Below are 25,021 nucleotides of genomic sequence, written 5' to 3'. Positions count from 1 at the left end.
GTTTTTCATCCTAGCTTGCTCTTTTGTAAGCCCTGTTCCCTGGCTACTGCCAGAGAGTGATGAGGTGGCTACTGCTTCTGATAACCAGGTTGGACCCGTAAGAGAGAGATAAAGGGCCAGCCCTCTGAGAAGCTGTTTTTAGAGGCTGGAGAAGCTGCCCATGGGACTGAGGGTGGAGTGGAATGGTGAATGCAAAATCATCCCAACCTTTCAATTGTGCAGCAGAGAAGAGAGCAGTTGCTTGAAGTGCCTGTGCCACCTCCTGTCCTTAAGGACAGAAGATAGGGAAAGGGAGAATATTAATGCTTACCTAGTTCCCCAGAGAGAAACATCTATAATCCCAGATGGAAGTGTTGCTGCCACGATCAGGTCTTTTCCTGGATTTGGCTTATCAGTTGTTCTGTACCATGGCTCTGCCAAGTACCTCTCTAATCTTGCCTTGGTTTCAGGTACTTTATACTTGGGAGCAGAGGGGAGCCCAAATGCTTCCCCCTTCCTGGCAGCAGAAAAATACTGCCACAGGCTTATATTTAACCACCTCTCCCTCCTGTCTTCCACAAGGGGGATGCAGATAGATAGAAGCTCCTTTATTTCACTGGAGGACCCCCCTACCCCCTCCACATCTTCCCTGGAGCTTCCTTAGTATCCTGATTTCTTTTATTTGATTGTCCTCTAGTCCAGAGGCTGCCTTTGGTGTTTAGAACTGAAGTCTGCGGTACTGGTCATGCAGAGATTTCCCTCCCTGCATATTACCCTCCAGTGCCTATGGGGAGGGGCCAAGCCTAGCCTTCTGAGCTGGGATCTTGCTGCTGTGGTGACTGCAAATTCTATTCTTAGCCCAGCACAAAGTGCTGGATCTGCATGAGCCAGTGAGGTGGAGGCTGTCCCTTCTGGTGCCACTGTGGGGCCAAACAGGCACTGAGGAAGGCGGGGTGTGTGTGTGTGTGGGGTTGATTCTGGAGAATTTAGTCATGCCACTCCAAGAGAAGAATTCCTCTAGGGAATGAGGGTGGGGAAGAATGCAAGTCACTGTAGGGAGTCTGCAAACAGCTTCATTTAAAAAAAAAAAAAATTAAAAAGCCCTGAGCATCAGCAGCAGCCAGTCCTCTGCTGGGGGCTTCTGCGGTAGGCCGGGAGGGTTCCCCAGCCCCTCCTCAGCAGCCGCAGCAGCAGCCATTGAGCTTATATCCAGGCATATCTGGGTTCGGTGTTCCCTGGAGACTGATGAACTATAACTATAGTAGAGGGGGAATCCCCCTCCTCCTCACCTTCCCTTTTTCTAGTCAGTGCTGTTCCTTTAGTAGAATGGGTAGAATTACTTGCATACATATCTGTAACTGACCCTTTTCCCTCCTTCTCTGCCAGGTTTGAATGGGGATGTGAATGTTAATGGCTTATCTACTGTATCTCACACTACTACTTCAGGGATTTTGAACTCTGCTCCCCACTCCTCCAGCACCTCACACCTCCATCACCCCAACGTGGCCTACGACTGTCTTTGGAACTACTCACAGTACCCATCTGCCAATCCTGGCAGCAACCTCAAGGACCCACCCCTTCTCTCCCAGTTCTCGGGGGGACAATACCCACTCAACGGCATCCTTGGGGGCAGCCGGCAACCTTCATCCCCAAGTCACAACACTAACCTTCGGGCTGGGAGCCAAGAGTTCTGGGCCAATGGTACCCAGAGCCCCATGGGGCTTAACTTCGATTCACAGGAACTGTATGATTCCTTTCCTGACCAGAATTTTGAGGTGATACCCAATGGACCCCCTAGTTTTTTCACCTCCCCACAGACTTCTCCTATGTTGGGATCCAGCATCCAGACCTTTGCACCCTCCCAGGAGGTAGGCGTTGGTATCCATCCTGATGAGGCGGCAGAAAAGGAGCTGACTTCAGTTGTGGCAGAGAATGGCACTGGCTTGGTAGGCAGCCTGGAGCTGGAAGAAGAGCAGCCAGGTATAACTGTGGGTCTGCGAGCTGGGTTGGAAGAGGGAAAATGGGGTTGTTGGGGGCCAGTGGCTTTTTGAGGTGAGGAAAACTTGTCTTTCCAGCTCTCTGCAGTGGAGGCTGATTTGCATGTGGTGATTAGCAGAGCCAAGTGGCTGGTGTTTTTGTGGCAGCAGCACCAGCTCGAGAGTGGGAGTGCAAATTATTTCAAGCTCATGCAGAGCTGCTGGCCTGGAGAGGGCAGGTGGGCGAGCCCAAAACAGCCCCAACAGACACCCTGCATCAAGAAGGGCTTCTTCTAAAATATAGGAAGGGGTTGGGGCACCAGCAGGAGGCAAAGAAGCCAATTTGGTTTGAATGTATCAGGGCCAGACTGGCTGCTAAAGTGGGCTTGAGTTCTCGTAGTGACTGGCACACGGAGGAGAAGGAAGCAGGCAGAGCATACCATTGCTTGTCTGCTCACAGTTTTTGTTTTTTGTTGTTGTTAGTATCGGTACATGAGACAGTGCCTCTTATCTTTTCCCTCACCATCCTGTAAAATCACAGAATGTTTTCTGTTTACCACCTGTTCCTACTGAATGGGAGAAATAGCTGAGAACATAAGGGGGTTCTTGTCTCAGACCCCACTCTCCTTTCCCGTCTTCACCTGCTGTAGGATTTTGTTAGTACATCTTTACTCACCTAAGGTTCTTGGTATGATCAGTACCCAGCATAGGTCTGGCACCCATAAATGTTCTTTCAGAATGAACATCCATCCCCCCAAAGATTGTCTATTATAGCTAAGTGAACCTGTTGAAGGCACTGGTTTTGACTTTTGCCCTCTCCTGGGGTTTCCTAGAACTAAAGATGTGTGGCTACAATGGCTCCGTCCCTTCTGTGGAATCATTGCACCAAGAGGTCTCAGTCTTGGTCCCTGATCCCACAGTGAGCTGCTTAGATGATCCTTCACATCTTCCTGACCAACTGGAAGACACTCCAATTCTCAGTGAAGTCTCTCTGGAGCCGTTCAACACTCTGGCACCAGGTAGGCTCCCTTCAACTTATCCATGCAGAGGGTAGCCTGCTTCTACCACCTCGGAGAGATAGTAAGCCAGAAAAAATGTTTGGGAATTTGAGGTACTTGAGGCCTCCAGCTGATCCTGTGGCAGACCACAGCTTCACGCCACTGGCCTGACTGGGCCAGCTGCACTCTGAGCTGAATTGGTTCATTTCCCAGGTTCTCTCCCAGTGTTCCTTTTGGCCAAGAGTACTGGACAGGGACTAATAACCACACCGTTGGTCTATTTGGGTTCTCACTAACTGAAAAGAAGGCAGTAGCCAGTGAACGACTACCTTTTACCCACTGAAATATAAGAAAGGCCTGTTTATGACAGATGCTAGAATTTTGTGTCAGTCTGTGGATTGATACAGAACCATTGCCTTTCCTTTGCCTAATATTAGAAAGAACCCATACACTATGGGAACTAAAATTGGATATATTCAGACTAGTATTTCTTAAGTCTTGCTTTCTTATTTTTTCCACCCCTGAAGAGCCAGTGAGTGGAGGACTCTATGGGATAGATGACACGGAGCTGATGGGTGCAGAGGACAAGCTGCCTCTTGAGGACAGCCCTGTGATCTCTGCCCTTGATTGCCCTTCCCTCAATAATGCCACTGCCTTCAGTCTCCTGGCAGATGACAGCCAAACTTCAGCCTCTATCTTTGCCAGTCCCACCTCTCCACCTGTCCTTGGGGAGTCTGTTCTGCAAGGTAAGTGAGGAGAGGTAGGACAGAGAGAGCCCTTGACCTGGGAAAAAGTGAGAGAACAGGCCTTAGGGCTAGGAACTCTATGAGAGCACCTTGCTGGGAGCTGAGGTGGGCCATGGGATAGTGTATGGGGGGGCTGAAAAAGGTACTCTGACTTCTGCGCTGTGCCCAAAAGAACTTTTGAGACTTTGAGTTTGCAGGAAAAAGGAGGCCAGAGGCCTTTACTGGCTCCAGGTAAAATATTTCTTCACACAATGACAGCTGAAGCAGTTTTGCTCTTTAACCTTCATGAATGGTAGGGGAGAACAGCCAGAGGCTACTTCTCTTTTTCCAACCCTAGGGGAAAGCCCTTGAAGTAACCTTGTTTGGCTTAGTCTGGGTTTGTCAGAGTGGATTCTCTTGTTTTATATAATCATCTTTCCTTTACCCATCTTGTCCCTTTGGATTCTAGATAACAGCTTTGACCTGAATAATGGTAGTGATGCAGAACAGGAAGAAATGGAGACGGAGGCTTCAGACTTCCCACCACCTCTGACCCGGCCAGCCCCCGACCAGTCATCCACTATTCAGCTACATCCAGCAACCTCACCAGCAGTCTTGCCAACAGCCTCCCCAGCAATCTCCCTGGCAATTTCTCCAGCAGCCTCCCCAGAAATCTCTCCAGAAGTCTCCCCAGCAGTTTCTGCAGCAGCCTCCCTGGAAATCTCCCCAGTCGTCTCTCCAGCAGCCTTCCCAACAGTCTCTCCAGCTTCTTCAGCAGCCCTCCCACCAGTCTCCTCAGAAGTCTCCTTGATGGCCTCCCCAGTGACGTCCCCAAAACCATCCCCTGCAGCTTCCCCAGCAGCTGGCTTCCCAGCAGCCTCCCCAGCGAATAAGGATGTCAGCAGCTTCCTTGAAATGACTGCTGACCTGGAAGAGATCACTGGAGAAGGAGTCACTACCTCTGGTAGTGGTGAGTGTCTAGATTCTCTCCACCCCTAGCTGGTTCCAGAAAATGTTTCTGTCCCATGTGGCATTTAGCCCTACCCTGCTGGCCTGTTGTTTCAGTATTTTGCTTGAACTCTTTAACTTGGGTATCCCCTGTCTTCCTCCCAAGGTGATGTTCTGAGGAGACGTATTGCTACCCCAGAAGAAGTTCGTCTTCCTCTCCAACATGGGTAAATGCTCTGGTTTGCTACATGATCAACCTTTGACACATTTAATGAATGGCTGTAGGAAGAAGGGAAGGAGCTCCTCTCATCTGAGGTGGGGAGGAGTGGGCTAGACAAGAATGGATTAAAGGATAGTTATCTGTGATGATAATATTTCTAGGTGTGAGATTCCTAGGCTTTCCTTCCTCTCTCAGGGTCTTCCTCCCCTCACCCATTCTTTCCTGTCTTGTGGCCACTCAGTTTTTTCCTCAAGGGGCTATGGCTATTAACTTTTCCAAACTCAGCTAGTGGGCCTAGGGTTCGGATGTTCAATTTAGTTACCTTGTCCTGTATGCTTAGAGAAGGAATAGCAGTGAATGGGGAGTGGCTTAGTCATGATGAAAGGGGGATTTTTTTCTTTTTTTTTTAATGCACTTTGGAGAGGTAAGGGCAAGAACAGTATGTGACCAGAGTGAACAAGCCAGCTGACACTAAGGGCTTTGTAGGAATAACTGCCTTCCTGATCTTCCCTACCCCTGCCCCTCTAGGCTACTTGTGGTCACGATGTCTGAGTTCTGCTTTAAATTTTGAAAGATAAGGCTTAGTCTTAGAATAATCTGTTGCTCAGAACACAGAGTTCCTTACTAAACCCTGGCCAACGGAGTCATTTCATGGAGTCAGCAGTGAGTTTACTCTTCTGCTTGCCTCCCCACCTTCTGTCTTTTCTGCCTTTATTCTGTTAGATCTTCATCCTCTTTACTGGAAACCTAGTAGTTTGCCCTGAATGGCATTAGGGAGGGGGTTTCTGGCGTCTCATCTCACTGACTTTGTAGAGGGAGGGGTGGAGGTCTTTCTGGGCTTGTGCAGTTTGGTGTGTTGCTCTCCCTTAAAGCCCTGAGGGGCTTGTGGCTCAGGCCTGCCTTCTGGCCAAGCTTGTATCTTAGGATGCCTTTGCATCTACATGCAATTCTAGTGAGACAGGTGTGGGGAGAGCCGTCTGCTCAGTGGGCTTGGCTCCTGGGTGTGAGTGGGTAGGGGTGTGACCTGGCGGCAGGGCCCATGTGTTTCTCTGGCAGGTGGAGGAGAGAGGTGCGCATCAAGAAGGGCAGCCACCGATGGCAAGGGGAGACCTGGTACTACGGCCCCTGTGGGAAGAGAATGAAACAGTTCCCGGAAGTGATCAAGGTAATATTGCTTTCGTGGGCTTTTTAGGAAAGCAGACTCCTTTTTTGGACCCAGTGGCAACAGGCTGGCAGTGTCTGCTCTGGGGCTTGTTCTGCTTGTGCTATTGCTGGCCAAAGGCATGGTAGGGCTCTGATGTCACTGACGCCACTTCATCTCCTCCTCGTAGTACCTGAGCCGCAATGTGGTACACAATGTCCGCCGGGAGCATTTCAGCTTCAGTCCCCGTATGCCTGTTGGAGATTTCTTTGAAGAGAGAGACACACCAGAGGTGCAGACCCAAGGGTTAAATACGCTTTTTGTGCCTGAGAAAGGGTTGGTGGACAAGCCACAGCTTCCTCTCATGGGGTTTGGCGTTTCTACCGCATTGAATGGTTCAGATGGCTTGGTGCCTTACATTAACTCCCTCTTGTTGTAACAAAGTCTTCCTCATTACCTTAGGGCCTGCAGTGGGTACAGCTCTCAGCAGAGGAGATCCCATCCAGGATTCAGGCAATTACTGGGAAACGGGGCCGACCTCGAAACACTGAGAAGGCCAAGACCAAGGAAGTCCCCAAGGTGAAACGGGGCCGAGGTCGGCCACCCAAGGTCAAAATCACCGAGCTGTTAAATAAGACAGACAACCGCATCCTAAAGAAACTGGAGGCCCAAGGTACAGTGATATTTCTTACTTTGGGATTCTGCTTACTCAGAAATGTTCAGTGTTCAGAAATGTATCAGAAATGTTGATGGGTTGCTAATGGCTGAGTGTCCCAGGAGAGTGACTGACATTATATGGACAGAGTGAATCTGAATTTCCCCTCCTGGAAAGCAGCCTCAGGATCCCAGTACTTTTGTGACTCTTTAACAACCATAACAACCAGTGTCTTTCTTGAGGTGCTGTTACTGGTGGAGCCTGGGCAGTCCTCAGAGGTAGTTAGGTGAGGAGAGAGTTTTCACGTCCTTTCTCACCTGTCTTACTGGTTTGAGCTGTCTTGTATATTCCTACCTAATTCATTGCCACCATCATGGAGGTTCAGAATTCACATCTGAATCCAAAAGATAATTAAATTAGCACTTTTTGTGGATGGAAAGGTAGGAAATGTCTAATTTTTCAGTAAATGTTGCACTTACTCTGATATAGTATAAAGAATTTGAGATTTTTCAGAGTTGTCTGACTCCTCTTCAGAGTTCCAGCTCTGCCAGATTCTGACTGACCTCGAGCAAGTCATTTATATTTAATAAAAGCCTATAGTGGTTCAACTATAGATAATACCTGTCTAACTTAGAGGGTTGCTGTGCAGATGTGGTGGTAGTAGTGTTTCTATGCCAGAACAGAAAAGGTACTGTCATATTAAAAAGTCAGTTCTAAAACACTCTATTGTTTACAGAACCACACTTCCCTTCTAAAAGGGAAGAAATTCAGATCTTTTAGTGGAGCAAGACATAGGAGCTAGGCATAAGCAATAGCTATGCCAGGTTTGATCTGATTGTACTAAGGTGTCCATAATCTGAGGACCTTTCTTTCTGGCACGTTTTTGCTTACTTGGCACTTCCAACTCAAGACTACCTTCTTTTCCTGGCAGTTTTTCTGTTTCCTTTCTTTGCTGTAGTCTGGGGGTTGCTGCCCTTGTCAGGTGGCCTGGGAGAGAGACAGGCTATAAGGCTACCTGCCGTTTTGGCCTCTAGGCCCCCTCTAAAGCAGGCCCATGTGTTCCCAGGGGCTGGTGCTTTGGGGCAGGAGATACCATTTAAGTTCTTTGTGCTGCCCTCATCACAGTGCCTCTCCTACATTTTTTCCTCCCAAAATTTTATATTTACTTGAAAAAAAAAACCATCTAGATTATTCAGGAAGCTGCTTGGGAGGCCAGCTTTGTGACAGGCTGCTCTAGATGCTGGAGGTTGGTCTGCTTGCCTCACTGTTCATTTTCCTTTCTGCCCTCACAGAAACACTGAATGAGGAGGATAAAGCAAAGATGAGTAAAATCAAGAAGAAGATGAAGCAGAAAGTGCAACGTGGAGAGTGTCAGACTACTATCCAAGGGCAGGTGAGGGACATCAGAGAGATTACACAGGAGGTTAATTTTTCCTACAGCCTGCTCCATCTTTTCTTCCTTCTCCCACGGCTGCCACCCGCCACACAGCAGCATACCTTCCTTACCTGGGATTTGGGGGCAGTCTTGATTTAGAGAATTGGGCTTGTTCAAGAATAATGTGGGCATCTCCAGGATGAGAGAATTGATCCATTGCCAGTCCCTCATCCCATCTCTCACTCTCCTCCCCAGCACCCTTGTCTGTTTTTGAATCCTAGCCCAAGCAGTGATGCTTTCAGAGTTTGAGGAGAAATGACTTCCCTTATGGTTTACAGGCCAGAAACAAGCGGAAACAAGAGACCAAGAGCTTAAAGCAGAAGGAAGCAAAGAAGAAATCCAAGGTAGGTGCATGTACACACAAGCATAACTTTGAAGTCACCAAACTGATTTTGCAAGATGTGTGAGTTGGTCTTGTTTTATAGTCATGTTTCTGGGTCTAAGGTGGGGAGGATGGGGACCAGGGAAGGGTGGTGATTCAGATCTTTATGGCACTCTTGGTTCCCCTCTCCCTTGGGTGGGTAGGCTGAGAAGGAGAAGGTAAAGACAAAGCAGGAAAAACTGAAGGAAAAAGTCAAGAGGGAGAAGAAAGAGAAGGTAAAAATGAAGGAAAAGGAGGAGGTGGCCAAAGCCAAGCCAACCTGTAAAGCAGATAAAACACTGGCCACACAGAGGCGCTTGGAGGAGCGGCAGAGGCAGCAGATGATTTTGGAGGAGATGAAGAAGCCCACAGAGGACATGTGTCTGACTGATCACCAGGTAGTAAGGGGGGAATAACAGATCCTGGAGGGGCCATCTGTGGAGACACTTCTAGTAAAGGAAGAACCTCCTAAATATCCCGTATGTTTGACAGAACCCCTTACCACTTTTATCCCTACAGCCCCTGCCTGACTTCTCACGCATCCCTGGTCTGATCCTGCCTAGTGGGGCCTTCTCTGACTGCTTGACCATCGTGGAGTTCCTGCACAGCTTCGGCAAGGTGCTGGGCTTTGACCCTGCCAAAGATGTACCTAGCCTGGGGGTCCTGCAGGAGGGACTCCTGTGTCAAGGTGACAGCTTGGGCGAGGTACAGGATCTGCTGGTGCGGCTTCTGAAAGCTGCGCTCTATGATCCTGGCTTGCCCCCCTACTGTCAGGTGAGGTCCTTTCCCGGGCAGGTTTGGGGGGCTTGGGATCCAGTGGTTTTCTCAGTTTTGTGTTCTCTTTAAGTTAAACGCATGGAAGCCCCTCCCCAAAGTGATCAGGACAAGGGAAGGGAGATTCAGAAATAGTCCCCAAATTAGTCTTTGACTTAATGATTTTTCGACTTTACAATGGTGCAGAAGTCATACGCATTTGGTAGAAACTGTTCTTTACATTTTGAGTGTGGATCTTTTCCTGGGCTAGAGAAATGCAGTGCAGCACGCTCTCATGACGCTGGGCAGCAGCAGTGAGTCACACCTCCCAGGCAGTCCTGCAGGCACCAACACACTTAGCACCACTCTGAACCTACACAGCCATTCTGTTTCTCACTTTCAGTACAGTCTTCAGTAGATTACAGGAGATAGTCAACACTGTATTATAAAAAGGACGTTGTGTTAGATGATTTTGCCCAACTCTAGGCTAATATAAGTGTTTGGAGGGTTTGCTAAGCTATCATGGTCTGTGGATTAGGTGTATTAAATGCATTTTCAACCTACAGTATTTTTAATTTATGGTGGGTTTATTGGGATGTGATCCTAACATAAGTTGAAGAAGATCTGTATACTACCTGCTAGCTCTTCTTGTAATTTATTGGCTCTTTTCCTAGGTTACCCCTACCACTGCTTTAAGATTTTAGGTCCTGGCTTCCGTGTCATTCTCTCCGGGGACAAGTGGAGGAAGATCTGTTTTCTTCCTGTTTCTGTTTTCCAGACCTCCTTCTGCTTATAGTTTGTTCATTTTATTTACTTCTTTTCTTTTGCATCTTTTCTTTTTCTTCTCTCATCTTATCCTAGCAACTTACATTCTTTTCCCTTTTCCTGTCTTAACTCCATAGTTCCTCTGTCTCTCCTCACTCCTATTGTGTTCTCCTCCGAACAGTCCTTAAAGATCTTGGGGGAGAAGGTGTCTGAGATCCCACTGACAAGAGACAATGTGTCCGAGATCCTGCGCTGCTTCCTCATGGCATATGGAGCGGAGCCAGCCCTCTGTGACAGCCTGCGCACCCAGCCTTTTCAGGCCCAGCCACCCCAACAGAAGGCTGCTGTCCTGGCCTTCCTCGTGCATGAGCTCAACGGCTCCACCCTTATCATCAAGTGAGGGGCTGGGTTGGGATGGTTATTGTGTGCCATGGTCAGGATGGGGCCAGGGAGGGTTTTAGCCATCCAAAGTCCTGGGAGATGTGTCCACTGCCATGCTCTAGATAAGCTGGTGTGAATTGAGACTGAAGCTCATTTCCTCCCCTGGGAGAACCTAAGCCTTACTCTACCGTTCATCTAATCTCGGCTCTGGGATGAAACTCCCTATTCAGCTGCAGCCCTTTTACCCTTGAGCCTCCCTTCTGTGTGTGTGCTGCTGCTTCTGCCTCAAAATCCCATTCATTGTGCCCCTGCAGTGAGATTGACAAGACCCTGGAGAGCATGTCCAGCTACAGGAAAAACAAGTGGATTGTTGAAGGCCGGCTCCGGAGGTAGGAACAGGACAGAGGGTAGGGCCCAGAGAGGGGAGAGAAGGGGGAAAGGGTGAAGCATAACCAGGACTTTTGCCTGGATCTCGATGTTCTTGGCCCCTCCCCTGGGATTGGGATGCTACCCCAGGGCTCAGGATGGCTTAGATTAAAGGTGTTTCTTTTTGTAGTGGTATCATGTCCCTCACCACGGTTTCCCTTAAATCTGTTTCAAGACTGAAAACTGCTCTGGCCAAGAGAACTGGACGACCTGAGGTAGAGCTTCAGGGGCCAGAGGAAGGCCTGGGGCGGAGGCGCAGTTCTCGGATCCTGGAGGAGACCAGTGGCATGGAAGAGGAGGAAGAGGAGGAGAGTACGGCTGCGGTCCATGGCCGTAGGGGCCGAAGGGATGGAGAGGTACTAGCCCAGATCAAGAAAAGTGGGAGTTGGAAAACATTTCTTTTTCTTGAATCTGATGATTCTCTTTCTTGCGGTGCCCACTTGTTTCTTCTCCAGGTTGATATCACAACATCTAGCATCCCAGAGCTAGAGCGCCAGATAGAAAAACTCAGCAAGGTATTGTGCTTCTAACTCCCAGGAGCTAGAGATGGGGGCTGGGCAAGAACTGATCACCTTATGAGTTGGGCCGAGATGGTATCATTTTTATAGGGAAGCTGAGAGCCACTGACCTCTTCCATATACTGGACAAAGTCACCACTGTCACCCTGGAAATGTGTTTTTCATTCATCTTCCTTTTCCACTGCCTACCCAGCGTCAGCTCTTCTTTCGCAAAAAGCTGCTTCACTCATCCCAGATGCTTCGAGCCGTCTCCTTGGGTCAAGACCGCTACAGACGCCGCTACTGGGTGTTGCCCTATTTGACTGGTATCTTTGTGGAAGGAACAGAGGGGAGCTTAGGTAGGTGTGTTGTGGGACCCTGAATTGATTCCTGTCTAACAAAAACTAAACAATTCCTTTTCCTCTACCTAATCATCTCGGGCCTCTTCATTTTATGAGAATCATTATAGCACAGTGGTTAAGAACACAGGCTCTGGAATGAGAATGCCAGCCCACCTGCTGCGCCATTTACCAGCTGTTTGCTTCAGTTTCTTTATTTGTAAAGTGGAGTTCATAGTAGTGTATGTACTTCATAGGGTTACTGAGAGGACTAAAATGAGTTCAGAGTCTTAGAACAGAGCTGAATGCATAGCTGTTCTCAGTAAATGCTAGCTTACGCGGATGCTGATGACTCTTACTTGGGAGAAGTGTTTCTTCTCCAGATACTGTGTTCATTGGCATGTAAGTTGTTTTCAGTGGCACCTCAAAAAGGGGGCACTTAAGTCCAAGAGAAAAAAGTGTATGTCTTGTGTTTGTATACCCTCTTTCTTTCCCTTATATATCAGTGTATGTCTTATGCTCTTTACTTTTCTTTACAGTTCCTGAGGATGTAATAAAGCAGGAAAATGACTCCTTAAAAATGGCAACCCATTCAGCAACCAGCCCAGTCTCCTTCTGTCTGAAGAGGGAGTTAGCTGGCTCCAACAGCTCTGCCACTTCTCCTGCCCGGGCCCGAGGCCGACCTCGGAAAACTAAGCCAGGGTCTATGCAATCTAGGCGCCTGAAATCTCTGGTCAAGGGTCAAGGTTCAGAACAGCCTCAGGCCCAGCTTCAGCCTGAGGCTCAGCCCCATCTTCATGAGCTTCAGGCTCATGTCCAGCCCCAGCCCCAGCCCCAGGCCCAGTTTCAGTTGCATCCTCAGTCTCATAATGGGTTCCTGGAGCCAGAAGGCTCCCCTTTGTCTCTGGGTCAGAGCCAGCATGACCTCAGCCAGTCAGCCTTCCTGTCTTGGCTGAGCCAGACTCAGAGCCATGGCTCCCTGCTCAGCAGCTCAGTTCTCACACCTGATAGCAGCCCCGGAAAACTGGACCCGACCCCATCACAGCCCCTGGAGGAGCCAGAAGCTGATGAGGCAGAAGCCAGCTCTGAATCTCAAGCTCCCTGGTTTAACTTCTCAGCCCAGATGCCCTGCAATGTCGCCCCTACACCACCCCCTGCAATTTCTGAGGACCAGCCCACTTCTTCCCCTCAGCTACCTGCTTCCTCCAAGCCAGTAAGTAACCAGAACTAGTATTTACCTGACTTCATCTGGCCCCTAGCTATGGGCTGTCGCTGAAGTTCAGGGAAGGGATGGTTCCGTTGGGGTCCTATAAACATAAAAACAGCCTCTTCCTCTTATGTTTCATCTCATTCACAGGTAAATAGACCCAGTGCTGCCAACCCCTGTCCTCCAGTGCAGCTCTCTTCCACCCCTTTGCCAGGTGTGGCTCCTAAAAGGCGAACAGGAGACCCTGGAGAAACACCACAGAGCCCCACAGGGCTGGGACAGCCCAAACGGAGAGGGAGACCCCCCAGTAAGTTCTTCAAACAGATGGAGCAGCGTTACCTGACCCAGCTGACAGCCCAGCCCGTGCCCCCTGGTGAGTGATCTTCGAGTAGGATGCAGTGAGGGTGTAGGAAGGAGGGACATCAGATGTGGGCCATGTGATTCATAGCTGGTTCCCACACCCCACACACACATAAACTGTCTTCACAGAAATGTGCTCGGGCTGGTGGTGGATCCGAGATCCTGAGACATTGGATGCCACACTCAAGGCCCTACACCCCCGAGGCATCCGAGAGAAGGCACTTCACAAACACCTAAACAAGCACAGGGACTTCTTACAGGAAGTCTGCCTACGACCCTCAACTGGTAAGACAAATACCTTGACCCAACCTGAGCTGAAGAGCCCAGGTAGATGTTGAGCTGCTGCTGTGGATGGTAAACAGCCTGATAGGCCTTTCCCGCTGCTTTCTGTCATCTCAGACCCCATCTTTGAGCCCAATCAGCTACCTGCCTCTCAAGAAGGGATTATGAGCTGGTCCCCCAAAGAGAAGACATTTGAGACAGACCTGGCTGTGCTTCAGTGGGTAGAAGAGCTGGAGCAGCGGGTGATCCTCTCTGATCTGCAGATCCGGGTACGCTGGGGCTGGCACTGGGCAGGGGGTTGTTGAGGAGAGGGTATTAATATCTTGTACATATTAGGAAAAACCTGCATTCCCGCTTCACAAGTGACCTCCCATGACCCTAAATGGGTTATATTTTTTTCTATGCTTAATGTTCTTCCTTTAATAATGAGTTTTATTTCTTTCTCCCACCTGCAGGGCTGGACATGTCCCAGCCCAGACTCTACTCGTGAAGACTTGGCTTACTGTGAGCACCTACCTGACTCCCAGGAGGATATCACCTGGAGAGGTCGAGGCAAGGAAGGACTGGCACCCCAGCGTAAAACTACCAACCCTCTGGACCTGGCAGTGATGCGCCTTGCTGCCCTGGAGCAGAATGTGGAGAGGCGGTACCTGCGGGAGCCCCTCTGGCCAGCTCATGAATTTGTGCTGGAAAAGGCCCTGCTCAGCACGCCCAGTAGTGCCCCCCAGTGCACCACTACAGAGATGTGAGTGCCCCCGCCACATATACTATTCTTGGATAAATTTACTGGATCCTGCTCCTCATCAGAAAATCTCCACTTTCTCCCTCCAGATCATACGAGATCACCCCTCGCATTCGGGCGTGGCGCCAAACGCTAGAGCGGTGCCGGAGTGCAGCCCAGGTGTGCTTGTGCCTAGGCCAGCTGGAGAGGTCCATTGCCTGGGAGAAGTCCGTCAACAAAGTGGTAAGAGGCCTGGAAAGCCTGCGGAGGCTGAAAAGATGGCCAGCTGGGGTGGGTGGGGTCATTGGCAGGCAGAGACTTGAAGGCTCACCCTGCCTCCTCACAACCTTGGTCCAGACCTGTCTAGTTTGCCGGAAGGGTGACAATGATGAGTTTCTTCTACTTTGTGATGGATGTGACCGTGGCTGCCATATTTACTGCCATCGGCCCAAGATGGAGGCTGTCCCAGAAGGAGACTGGTTCTGTGCTGTCTGTTTGGCCCAGGTAAGCCTTCTGCTCTCTCATTCCACTTCCAAGCAGAAGTCAGAGATTCTTCTCATCCCATTTGCCTCCAATCCAACAGACACCACTTCTTACCATGGCTTCAGTCCCTCCTGAAGGACTCCGGACTAAGTGCTCGGAGACCTGGGTTCTGGTCTTTTGGAAAAGTCACTTAAATTCTATAACCTCACTTGCTTTCCTCTGTAAAATGGGAACGATTATGCTCTCCCTCTTACCTGCCTTACTGGGTTATGTGAATAAATTCACATGCTACCTCATGCATGAAAGTATTCACACTTAGACAAGGAGGGATTGTAATTAACCGGAGGGCAAGCAGAGCGCACGTTCAGCTGTTGCTGATCTCACCTTTTTCTTATCCTTAGCAGGTAGACGGGGAACTGACTCAGAAGCCTGGTTTCCCAAAACGAGGCCAGAAGCGGAAGAGTAGTTACGCACTGAACTTCCCAGAGGGTGACGGTCGCCGGCGCCGGGTACTGTCGAGGGGCCGAGAAAGCCCAACAGCGCCTCGGTACTCAGAAGAAGGGCTGTCCCCCTCAAAGCGGCGGCGGCTCTCCATGCGGAGCCACCACAGCGATCTCACATTTTGCGAGTGAGTTGAGCCAATTCATTGGACAGCTGTCTCTTCCTTTGCCAGAGTAAAGGGCTGGGAGGTGTCAGTGTGTTTGTTTCCCGACAATGCAGTCATCACTGTCTCTCATAATAGGATTATCTTGATGGAGATGGAGTCCCATGATGCAGCCTGGCCTTTCCTGGAGCCTGTGAACCCACGATTGGTGAGTGGGTACCGGCGCATCATCAAAAACCCTATGGATTTCTCCACCATGCGGGAGCGGCTGCTCCGGGGAGGGTAAGTAGACGTCGGCGCCTCTCCAGCTCCTTTGTTACTGCCGTGCCTCCCATCCACCTCACAGCCCTGCCTCCACCCCTGCCCAGGTACACCAGCTCAGAGGAGTTCGCGGCTGATGCGCTCCTGGTCTTTGACAACTGCCAGACCTTCAACGAGGATGACTCTGAAGTGGGCAAGGCAGGGCACATCATGCGCCGCTTCTTCGAGAGCCGCTGGGAGGAGTTTTATCAGGGAAAACAGGCCAATCTGTGAGGCAAGGGTGGGGAGATTCACCTTGCGGCATCACCCCCTGCCCTCCAAACCAACCAGCCCTGCCATTCTCACCTGCTGATGCTGCCCTGGGTCCATACTCAAGTCAGAGACATAGCCCTGATTTTTGACCCTATCCTTGGCAGCGCCCCACATCTTATCCCTACACCCCCTTCTCCCTTTCCTCCTCTTGTTCCTCAAATAAGAGGGCCAGAGATGAGGTCCTTTTGGACTGAAAGCCAAAAAAAGAAAGAAAAAATAATTTTTCCTTTGTTTTGTTTCCTAATTAAAAAAGGAAGAGGAAAGAAGTCCCTACTTCCTCCTCCCAGCTTCCTCACCTTCCCTGTACGTGCCCCAGCATTCTGGGGCTATTTAACAATAGCAATAGTTCTAGTGAATGTGTGAAACCGAGAAACACTCTGTACTGTGTGTGGACCCGCAGTGACGGCCAGTAAAGTGGACTTAACTCCCAAGTGTGTCGAGCCGGACACCGGGCCCTGAACATGCTGCTTCCATGTTCAGTCCCTCCCCTGCTTTTCTCTCTCTCCTTTCCTCTCCCTTCTTGCAGGTTTTCTCTCACCCAATAATGTAAAACTGTTGTGTACGGGTTCCTCCCTCCTTTTCTCTTACCAATTTTTTTCCCTTCAAAGGAAAAAAAAAAGTTCAGAGGTCCCTGTCTTTCTCTCTGTCCTCGATCTTCCTGCCAATAGTTATCCCCTCTGTAATGTTGGATACTCCTCAAATGCTGAGTTTCTAGCCTTTTCTGAAACTTAGCAACTGGGGAGAGAGCAGGGAGGCACCCAGGACCTTGGGCCTTCCAGCTTCCTTCCCCACCTCTTACCCAAACCTCCCTCTTGGGAACTCCTCAGGGACAACTACTGCTGAGTTTGGGCACATCCCCAAGATGGAGGCCAGGTAGCAATCAACTGGCCTGAGAGAGAGAGAGAGGTGTGTGCATGTGTGTGTGAGAGAGGGTGCTGTGATTGTGCCCCTGTTTTGTTTGGTGGCATCCATTCAGTTTCCCCAAGTATCTGTTTTTATTCCCACTTTCCCCCTTGTTTTAAACCATCACTTTGTCTTTGGGAAACCACAGGAACAGTTTTTCTGGGTACAAGGCTGTGTCTCTCCCCCTCTCTCCCAGTCATTTCTGTTCCAGCCTCTTCAAACTGTGCAATCTTTCAGCAGGAACTCCCTCTCCTTTCAGTAGCTCCGAGTCTTAAAGCTTTTGCAGGGAGAGGGGTAGAACTGGATCTTTTCCTAATCCCATGAGCTTCTGTGGGTTTAGTTGTGCTTTCCTTCCCTTTTCTACTTCATGCCCTGGGACCCCCTTCCCCAGCAGCAGAGACCCCGGAGCACAAGAGAGTAGGGAGGACGGGTTCTGGGTCCACCACTGCCCTACATGTGACTATGCCCAAGTTAAGCCCCAACATGTGAGAGGAAAGCTGCTAACTCCCAGCTATAGCCATGGGCCCCTGGCCCCCTGCTTTCCTGCTCAGCAGAGCCCCTCCCATCAGAGATTACGGGTACTTGCACTGGGGAGGTGGCATCTGGCTGGCCCAAGCAGAGAGCTGAGGCATCCAAGAAATGTTCCATTGGTGGGAGAGGGGCTGCCAGGTGAGGTGGAACATTCCTTGTACTTCTGGCAGCACTGAATAGCCAGGAGAGGGGGCAGTGTAGGTCCAGGGGCAGCCCCATTCCTACTCCTTTATGCCCCTTCTGCCCCATAGCCTATTTCTAAAGTCGCCTTTTCTGTCAGATAAACCTCAAAACTTAATTTTATTTGAGATTTTTTTTTTTTTGCTTTTAAATAAGAGGTGGATTGAAGAATATTTGAATTGACTTTATATTATGCATAAATATTTATATTTTATCTAAATAACTGCGCTGTAACAAACTTTGTGTTAGTCAAACGTTTGGAACTGTTATAGGTGGGGCTCTTTTTCCCCACAGCAGTTTTCCCCTGGTGTAAAATGTACTAGATTAATTTTACTGTTGGAGGTTAGGTGGATGGGGGAGTGAAATCTCAACTGTTCCTGCTCTGTGTTCCTCTCCCAGCTCCATCTCTGTCTAGGGACCAGGCACTCTTAAGGTCGGGTGGAGTCCTAGCCTCAGTTTGAAGATGTGGGGGCTGAAGAGGGTGGGGGTAGGGCATGATCAAAGGGGCCATTTCTCACTTTTCTTTCCTCATCTTCACCGCCCCTTGAGCTAGGTGGATTTTCTCTTCTTGACAGATAAGAGTATTTGGTAGGGAAGGCAGGTTAATAAAGTAAATTAAAACCCACCCCCTGCCCCTTTGTTTCCCCTCCCCTATCAGTCTGGTTAACAGGAAAAACCACACCATCAACACCAACAAGTTTCCACGTTCCTTTTACAACAAAAGGGACTTGACTTTTTATATAACCAAATGTGGTGTTTTAGTGACTTTTTGATAATGTACAGTTTTTTGTGAATTTAAATTTATTTCTTTCTATATTTTTAGGACCAATCTCATTTTTAATAAGGTTAAAAAAGGAAAAAAAAAAAGTCTAGAGAAAAAAACTCCTGTTTTTGCCATGTGATGTTCCACAAGTGCAGCTGTAGAAAGTGCTTGTCAGTTGAATAAAAACCACATTTGATAGATTCAAAAGACTCCGTGTATTTATCTTCAGCTTATGTTCTCATACTTACCTAAAGGGGAAGACGGGGCGTAGGGTGAGTATGCCTGACCTGATGTAGGAGTCAGCAGGCAGGGGAGCTGTTATGCCCCTACAACTCCCAGCTTGGCCCTTCCTGTGCAAGAGGCACCCAAGGCAGAATTCCTGCTTCTGTGGATGGAGCAGGTGCTCCTGACCGAGGTGCTAGAACAAAGGAGCCAAGTGTGCCTGGTTCCTCCCCTGCCCCCCTGTGTTCCCATTATAGTGAGGGTATGTGCCCATCACCACCTTCCCAGCTTCCCCCAATGGATAAGACACCAGGAGGTAGAATTTTGTGTTTTATTTCAAAACAAAAGTTGAAATAAGACAAAATAAAGCTTTACCAAATTGTAGAGAAGGAACATGAGAATACCAAGGGTCAGAAAAAGAAGAATGGGTGGCACTGGCACAGACATGGCCAGAGTATGCTACTACAGAAACCTCTGGATGAAGAGAAATGTACAAAACGTGTTTGAGTATAAATTAAGCTTATTTCCTGTCCAAAGTGGTAAGTGCATGCAAGAGAGCACTAACCACCCAAAAAAAGACGTGTTGGAGGATGTGGACACCAATAATGGGGCAAGAACTTTCTTTACTCAGGCTGGGAAAGCTTATCACCCTCCAGGCTGGAAGTTCTGCTTTGGTGAACCCTCTAAACTAACTGGAATAAGGTGGAGAAGGAACATCTCTGCTTCCAGCCCCGTACAAACCCCAAACTCCCGCTGTGCGCATGCTTGCCTGCTCAGCCGCACTGCACGGCAGCCACAGCCAGCTCTCGTCCTCAGCTTCTGAGCTCTGCCCTGGTGCTGGTTGTCCTGGGGTGGCTCCCAAGCATTCGTTAGTATTCTAAGCAGTCATGACCTAGCCTGCCTCCTGGCCTGTCACAGCAAGACCTAACTGAAGAGTTCACACTATTCTAGTGATTATGAGGTAAAAAAAATCTCAAGACACTCAGAAACAAATAACCAAAAGAGTTTTGTATTTAATCATGAGCCCCTTTCTAGTTCCCAGCTTCTTAGCCCTCATGCCGGGAAGGAAGGAAAGACGTAAACCAGGTGCTTGTGCCCTTGCTGAACTGGGAAACTGAGGTAGATCTGTAACAAGGACAAGGAAGTTCTGGGATACGCCTGGAGAACGAAGGCTTATTCAAAACAAGCGGATATGCCGGGGAGAAGGAGCCGCCATAAGTGGGGGGAGGGGGACCTAGCTTTCTCAAGACTGCAGCCGCGGGGACCACCCCCAGGGAGGCGGCCGGTGAAGAGAATTCAGCAAAGATGACAAGGGTGACAGCGCTCACTGGCCAGTCTCGGCTGCTGAAGGAGGACCTTCCTACAAAAGGAAGGGGTGAAAGCTGAGTAAATGTGATCTAAAATGCAGGTAGCACAGAGATGGAGTAGTTGGTTTAAGAGGGAATCAGGAAGAATCAGTCTGACAAGGCACAAGATTTCAGACCTAGCCCTTACAGATGAGCTTCCACAATGCCCACCCTTCTCTAAAGCTGGTCTAGTAGCGCCTGGGGACAAGTTCAGACCTGATCACCCACCCAAGTTTATTGCCCTTGGCCAGGAAAGTCAGGAGAGCACCTCGTGTGCAATGCTGCTGCTCTCCCAGGAGGTGGGGCACGTGCGCAAGAGAGCAGCAATGATTCTTTTTCCTAGAAGACTGGATTCTACTGTCGGGATTCCTGCAACATTCTATTGCAGCAAGGCCTCTCAGTGTCTTTGTGGAGCAAAGTAACAACTGAAGCAGCAGAGGTTTGACAAAGGTTTGACACTGAAGCAGCAGAGAATGAGCACTGCAGGCACCCAGGGGCTGAATGAGCTCACGGATCAGTAAGTTAGGAAAGGAAGAGGAACGGAACTGGGCTGAGGTGGCCCGACCCAGGCATGGTTGGTGGAGCAGCAAAGTCGAGTCCTTACTCAAGCGCAAGCGATGCCCCCTACCACTCCCGTCTCTACTGACAAGGGCTATTTATTACCTCAGAGCCACCAGGCTTCCTAGTCTGGGCAGCTCTTCAAATTCTTTGGTTAAAAACACTCTTTAAAAATAAAATCTCTCCCCATCTTCATTCCCACATCTTCCCTAACCTTGACCCACACCCTCCAAAAAAGTCTAATCAGCCTCGGGCTGAGTATCATCTCAGAGTGAGACAGGAGCAGTTAACACCACCGGCATGAGATGGGGCGGGCAGGCTCTGTGCTGGTAAAGGCTTATCTCACCTGAGAAAGGGATTCTGGTATGTTCTAGTTGACTGGAAACAGATTAAATACAAAGTACTCAAATATTTTAAGAACGCATGAGCATCTGTAACGAGTGGGAGTGAGATGTGAAGTGCGGAGACAGTACGACCTGGGCTCCATGAAGACAGGACTCAGAAAGCACGAGGTATAGTGTTCAAAGAGGCCAGCCCTTAAAGGCGGTGGGAAGGGATGAACTGGGAATTGGAAAATTGCACCTCCTGGGGAGTGATGGAAGTGTTAGCTATCTTGATCGTGGTAGTGGTTTCATTGGTGAATCAAAATTCATCAAACTGTACATTTGAAATATGTATAGCTTACGGTGCAGGAACCATACCACAATAAAGGTGTTTAAAAATATAAATTACAAAATTAAAAGCCCAGCCCTAGGCCGTGAGCTTGAGAGCTCCCCCTACAGTTCCTCTGCCACCACTGTCACCAAACAGTCCCTCACTCCTCTCCCCTTTCTCCAACCACTCACCCATGCTATGAACTGTCAGAAATGAACAGTTAGGGAAAAAATATCATGAGTGTAACCGAAAAGCACCATAAAAAAAATCCCACAGTGCCGTTAGCCACTACAGAAACGTCAGGCTCTCCATCACTTGCCCTGCCCCAACCTGCCCAAACCAGAAGCACTAACAGAATCTATTAAGTGGATTCACACAGGAGAACCCACAAAAGGGAACTACAGAATTTTAAAACAAAACAAAGCAAAATCACAGCCATTCAGACATTTAAATACAAAGAAAGTAGACAGAACCAGGAGTTCTGGGAGGCAGAGGAGGGGCGGCAGTGAAATCAACAGCTTATACATGTGAAAGGCCCTCATTTCACTAAACCTCCTAGCAAAACCAGGCTCTCCCAAATTACTGTTACTTAAATGAACAGGATTCTTGATTTTTCTCCTTTTCTCTGAGGCCACTGACAAGAAATCTATGGTGTACTTTCTTTGACTAAGGGCTAGAGACTCAGCAACAAGAACTACGTGCCCAGCCAAATCCGTCTAGAGGATTACTGGGCTGGGGCTGTTTTCCATTAGATAAACCCTTCCTGAGGCCGGAAGCACCCATGAGAAAACCAACAGTGGCACTTCTGTCCTTTGCACTTTGTATCCCACGCACTTCCCCCCACTCCCTTACCTCCAGGGATACACAAAAGGACATTCTAGGGGTAGGAAGCGCTGGCACTCTCACCCCTGGGGTGGGGGGAGGGGAGGGGAAGCTGGGCCCAAGCTCTCTGCACAACAACTGACACTGCAGCTTTGTGCCCCTCAGTACCATCTCCTTCCTCCCCCAGAGTCAGCTTAATGAACACCTGTGTCTCCCTTCGCCATCATTTGGCTTTCTGACTGTCTGGAGAAAAGGTACCGACCTTGAAGTGGGCAGGACTCTCCTTTCAGTGCAGAAGGGAGTGATTGGGAAGAGACAGGTGCAGGATCTTACTTCCTAGAAGGTGGACAAAGGCATCCTCCTGTCTGTCTCCATGTGCACAGATGCAGGGCTTGCAGAAGGAGATGGAGTTGAAGAGCAAAATATAGCCCTTTTTGAAGGACTCCTGACCTTGTAATAGTGATACGGGATTTGCTGCCCTTTTCTATTCTAGCTCCCTGTTGTCCTTCTACAAGAAGGAAAATTATTTTTGATATCCTAGTTCCCCGGAAAAGGGACCCAAAGACACCAGGGCAGGGCAGGTTGCTCTGGACAGTTCCGGCCAGCTTTGTCCTTTCCCAGCTACACAGCACACACACAGAACAGTCCCCACCTGTGTGCTTATGGCATGTGCACGGTGGCATAAGCCTTTCAAGGACAGCTTTGCTGTATGCAGAGATGCCAAAGATCAAAGGCTGGGGACAATTCAAGGACCTCAGTTCTGTCCCTCTCAACTAGCTGGATGAGCATCAAAAGGCACTGTGTGTCAGGGCTGGGGTGGGAACTTACCAAGTCCTCTGGTACAGGAGGCAGGGACAATATCGTCTACATCAGAGTCTCTCAGCCTTGGCACCAGCTGACATTTCAAGCCAGATCATTCTTTGTCGGGGCAGCTGGGGCTGTAATGTGCCCTGGAGGGTGCTCAGGAGGGTCCGTGGTCTCTCGCCACAAGATGCCAGTAGCACACAGTCCCCACTCCCAGGCATGACAATCAAAAAAGTCTCCAGAGACTGCTAAATGGCTTCTAGGGGACAAAACCGACTCCTTGAGAACCACTGATCTTGAGGTGAAGCAGCTGATCATCGACGGTGGAGAAGGAACCTGCATGGATTCAGCAAGGTCACAAATGCGAGGGCTCTGAGCACAGGATGTGCAATAGGGAAGAGAGGGGCCCTGAGACCCAGGGCAGAAAAGAAGACCCTCCAGGAAGCAGAAAAGCAGATATTCCAAAAAAGCTGTTCCCAGAGAACACACTCCCTCAGAAGGTGTTGGCCTCGGCAGTGAGAAGAATTAGTAAGAAGTCGGTAGGTCCATCCCTCTGGAACTTGCCAGGGAAAACCTAGTCTTTATCCAAATTTAGATCAAGGATGACTTCCAACGGCTGTGGAACTGTCTCCACAGTGAGCCTAGCTCGCACCTCTGCTTCCTGAAGGCAAAGTCTAGTCTTTCCTCTCAGGATGTGGCAGGGCAGAGGGAGGAAAAGCCACTTCCACTGCCTGCTTAGTGATCCACCTTGTTCCTTGCCTAGCCCCCTGCCCCCAAATCCCATATGAAATTTCATTCAAAAAGGAAATTTAAACAAACAAAATTAAAAACTGTAAAGAGGCAAAGTAGGCAGGTTCTGTTACATGGAAAAGAGAAAAAAAAAACAATTCAGATGAGAGAAAGAAGGCATAAAATGTGTGTGAAGGAGAGATGGGATGTGTAATCTAAGAGCTTTATAAAACAAAATTTTAAGTCTGCATATTTTCTTACACACACACCCAAAAAAGTCCATAACTAAACTCGGTAAGAAGGGCCCACAGTAAGACTCCTTCATCAATGTTCTAGCACCACACCTTTCTTTTTCCTTTTAAGAAAAGAATTTTTTTTTTAAAAAGCCTTCCCAAGTAAGTCCAACACATCAAAATTGTTTTTCATAAAGATGAGAAGAAGCTCCAGGCACCAAGTCTCTTTGGAGTAGGGAAAGAGAATACTGCAGTTTAAAACAAAACATAAAACTTTCTTCACAAAAGAGAAAAACTTTTTTGATCTCCTTGACTGTTGCACACACAAAAAGTGACCTTTCTCCCAGTCTCCATCAGGACAGGAGGAAGAGCAGAGGGTAGAAGTGCAGAGATTTCTTTCTCCAGGCCCAGGCCTGTGACAAAAGACGGCCGAACGTTAGTCTTCAGCAGGGCCCACGCAGGGGCTGCAATCCTGGGTAGCCCTCTGCCGTCCGGAGAATCCGCATCTCCAAGAATTCCCTTGTAATCAACAAAGACAGGGAGGGAAATCCTAAAGGAGGCGTGAGCCAGAGAGGGTAGAGAGGGGGAGCGACAAACGTGAGCGCCTGCCTGATTTCAGGCTGCTCCGCCCACCCTGCCCCTCGGCATGAGGTTCTTACCGCTGTTACTTGTTGAACTGGAAAGAATAGACCCCGTGGTCTGAGGAGGCTTCCACCGTCACTTGATTTTGCTGGCCGCCGCTCTCCTGTACCACAGCCAGGGCGAAGAGAGTCACCCTGTACATCCTTTCCTCACCTCCCCCTGAAGCAGCCTAGCTAAAACCCGGACTAGAGTGCCCTCCCCGACCCACCCACTCCCATCCACCTGTGAGTGCACACAGATGCACGTGTATCCACACACACAGCATCACTTCCCCAATATTTAGACACACCAGTCAATATAAACCAGCATCCTGGCCAAATGAGAGGAAGGGCCTCATTCAAAGACACAGTCTTTCCTTCCTACATTCTTCACATACCTACCAGCTATTTGTGAACACAGAATCAGCAACCTTGTGAGAGGAAGATCTTGATCAGGGGCAAGTCTGCCTGTTCGCTTTCCTATCCTCCATCCAAAGAGATTATAAAGCTCTTACCTCAACTGAAACACTGGAAGAAGGCACAGGGGTGTACTGGGAGATGTACGCTCCTTGCATCGCTGCGGCTGCTGGCATGTACTAGAATGAGAAAGATCAGCAGGCGTAGTGGTGATTCTCGGCTACACTTAAAGCGCCTGGGGAGCTTTAAAAACGACAAACGCCTGTGTTCCATCCCCAGATATTCTAATTTAATTAGAAGTGCTTTTTAAAAGCACTTCAGGTGATTCTAAAGTACACTGGCTTAGAGAGACTTCCATCTGCAAGACTACCTTTCGTCGTCTTTCCAGTTCCTGCTTTTTCTCAATGCACT

General features: G+C 49.1%; 2 protein-coding genes across 13 annotated transcripts in view; one reads left to right on the top strand and one right to left on the bottom strand.

Annotated features, from left to right (window-relative positions):
* BAZ2A (bromodomain adjacent to zinc finger domain 2A) overlaps nucleotides 1–18,412 on the top strand; it is a 32,996-nt gene extending 14,584 nt beyond the window's left edge. For 4 of the 7 annotated variants that reach the window (XM_045523282.2, XM_045523284.2, XM_045523283.2 and 1 more), the window contains 27 exons: nucleotides 1,366–1,959; nucleotides 2,789–2,974; nucleotides 3,481–3,699; nucleotides 4,148–4,648; nucleotides 4,793–4,853; nucleotides 5,903–6,011; nucleotides 6,178–6,279; nucleotides 6,450–6,660; nucleotides 7,935–8,035; nucleotides 8,356–8,421; nucleotides 8,603–8,836; nucleotides 8,958–9,212; nucleotides 10,138–10,352; nucleotides 10,652–10,726; nucleotides 10,939–11,119; nucleotides 11,219–11,278; nucleotides 11,475–11,619; nucleotides 12,138–12,811; nucleotides 12,956–13,178; nucleotides 13,295–13,450; nucleotides 13,565–13,716; nucleotides 13,903–14,192; nucleotides 14,279–14,411; nucleotides 14,526–14,672; nucleotides 15,053–15,279; nucleotides 15,394–15,537; nucleotides 15,624–18,412. In XM_045523282.2, coding sequence (XP_045379238.1) covers nucleotides 1,366–1,959; nucleotides 2,789–2,974; nucleotides 3,481–3,699; nucleotides 4,148–4,648; nucleotides 4,793–4,853; nucleotides 5,903–6,011; nucleotides 6,178–6,279; nucleotides 6,450–6,660; nucleotides 7,935–8,035; nucleotides 8,356–8,421; nucleotides 8,603–8,836; nucleotides 8,958–9,212; nucleotides 10,138–10,352; nucleotides 10,652–10,726; nucleotides 10,939–11,119; nucleotides 11,219–11,278; nucleotides 11,475–11,619; nucleotides 12,138–12,811; nucleotides 12,956–13,178; nucleotides 13,295–13,450; nucleotides 13,565–13,716; nucleotides 13,903–14,192; nucleotides 14,279–14,411; nucleotides 14,526–14,672; nucleotides 15,053–15,279; nucleotides 15,394–15,537; nucleotides 15,624–15,789 — 5,627 coding nt within the window. In that variant the 3' untranslated portion in view covers nucleotides 15,790–18,412. Of the gene's footprint in view, nucleotides 1–1,365; nucleotides 1,960–2,035; nucleotides 2,195–2,788; nucleotides 2,975–3,480; nucleotides 3,700–4,147; nucleotides 4,649–4,792; nucleotides 4,854–5,902; nucleotides 6,012–6,177; nucleotides 6,280–6,449; nucleotides 6,661–7,934; nucleotides 8,036–8,355; nucleotides 8,422–8,602; nucleotides 8,837–8,957; nucleotides 9,213–10,137; nucleotides 10,353–10,651; nucleotides 10,727–10,938; nucleotides 11,120–11,218; nucleotides 11,279–11,474; nucleotides 11,620–12,137; nucleotides 12,812–12,955; nucleotides 13,179–13,294; nucleotides 13,451–13,564; nucleotides 13,717–13,902; nucleotides 14,193–14,278; nucleotides 14,412–14,525; nucleotides 14,673–15,052; nucleotides 15,280–15,393; nucleotides 15,538–15,623 lie in introns of those variants that run through there. The other 3 variants (XM_074374690.1, XM_045523285.2, XM_045523286.2) reach the window with 3 other exon arrangements.
* Nucleotides 18,413–18,744: 332 nt separating this feature from the next.
* The window catches only part of RBMS2 (RNA binding motif single stranded interacting protein 2), a 48,361-nt gene continuing 42,084 nt past the window's right edge, over nucleotides 18,745–25,021 (bottom strand). For 3 of the 6 annotated variants that reach the window (XM_074374697.1, XM_074374696.1, XM_074374694.1), the window contains 3 exons: nucleotides 24,709–24,789; nucleotides 24,233–24,318; nucleotides 18,745–24,123 (listed from right to left, as the gene is read on the bottom strand). In XM_074374697.1, coding sequence (XP_074230798.1) covers nucleotides 24,238–24,318; nucleotides 24,709–24,789 — 162 coding nt within the window. In that variant the 3' untranslated portion in view covers nucleotides 18,745–24,123; nucleotides 24,233–24,237. The remainder of the gene's footprint in view (nucleotides 24,124–24,232; nucleotides 24,319–24,708; nucleotides 24,790–25,021) is intronic. The other 3 variants (XR_012510566.1, XM_010963833.3, XM_045523289.2) reach the window with 3 other exon arrangements.

This window comes from Camelus bactrianus, chromosome 12 (assembly GCF_048773025.1).
Source record: "Camelus bactrianus isolate YW-2024 breed Bactrian camel chromosome 12, ASM4877302v1, whole genome shotgun sequence".
NCBI lineage: Eukaryota > Metazoa > Chordata > Mammalia > Artiodactyla > Camelidae > Camelus > Camelus bactrianus.
Note: the sequence above shows the minus strand (reverse complement) of the source record. Positions and strands in the feature narration are given on the sequence as shown.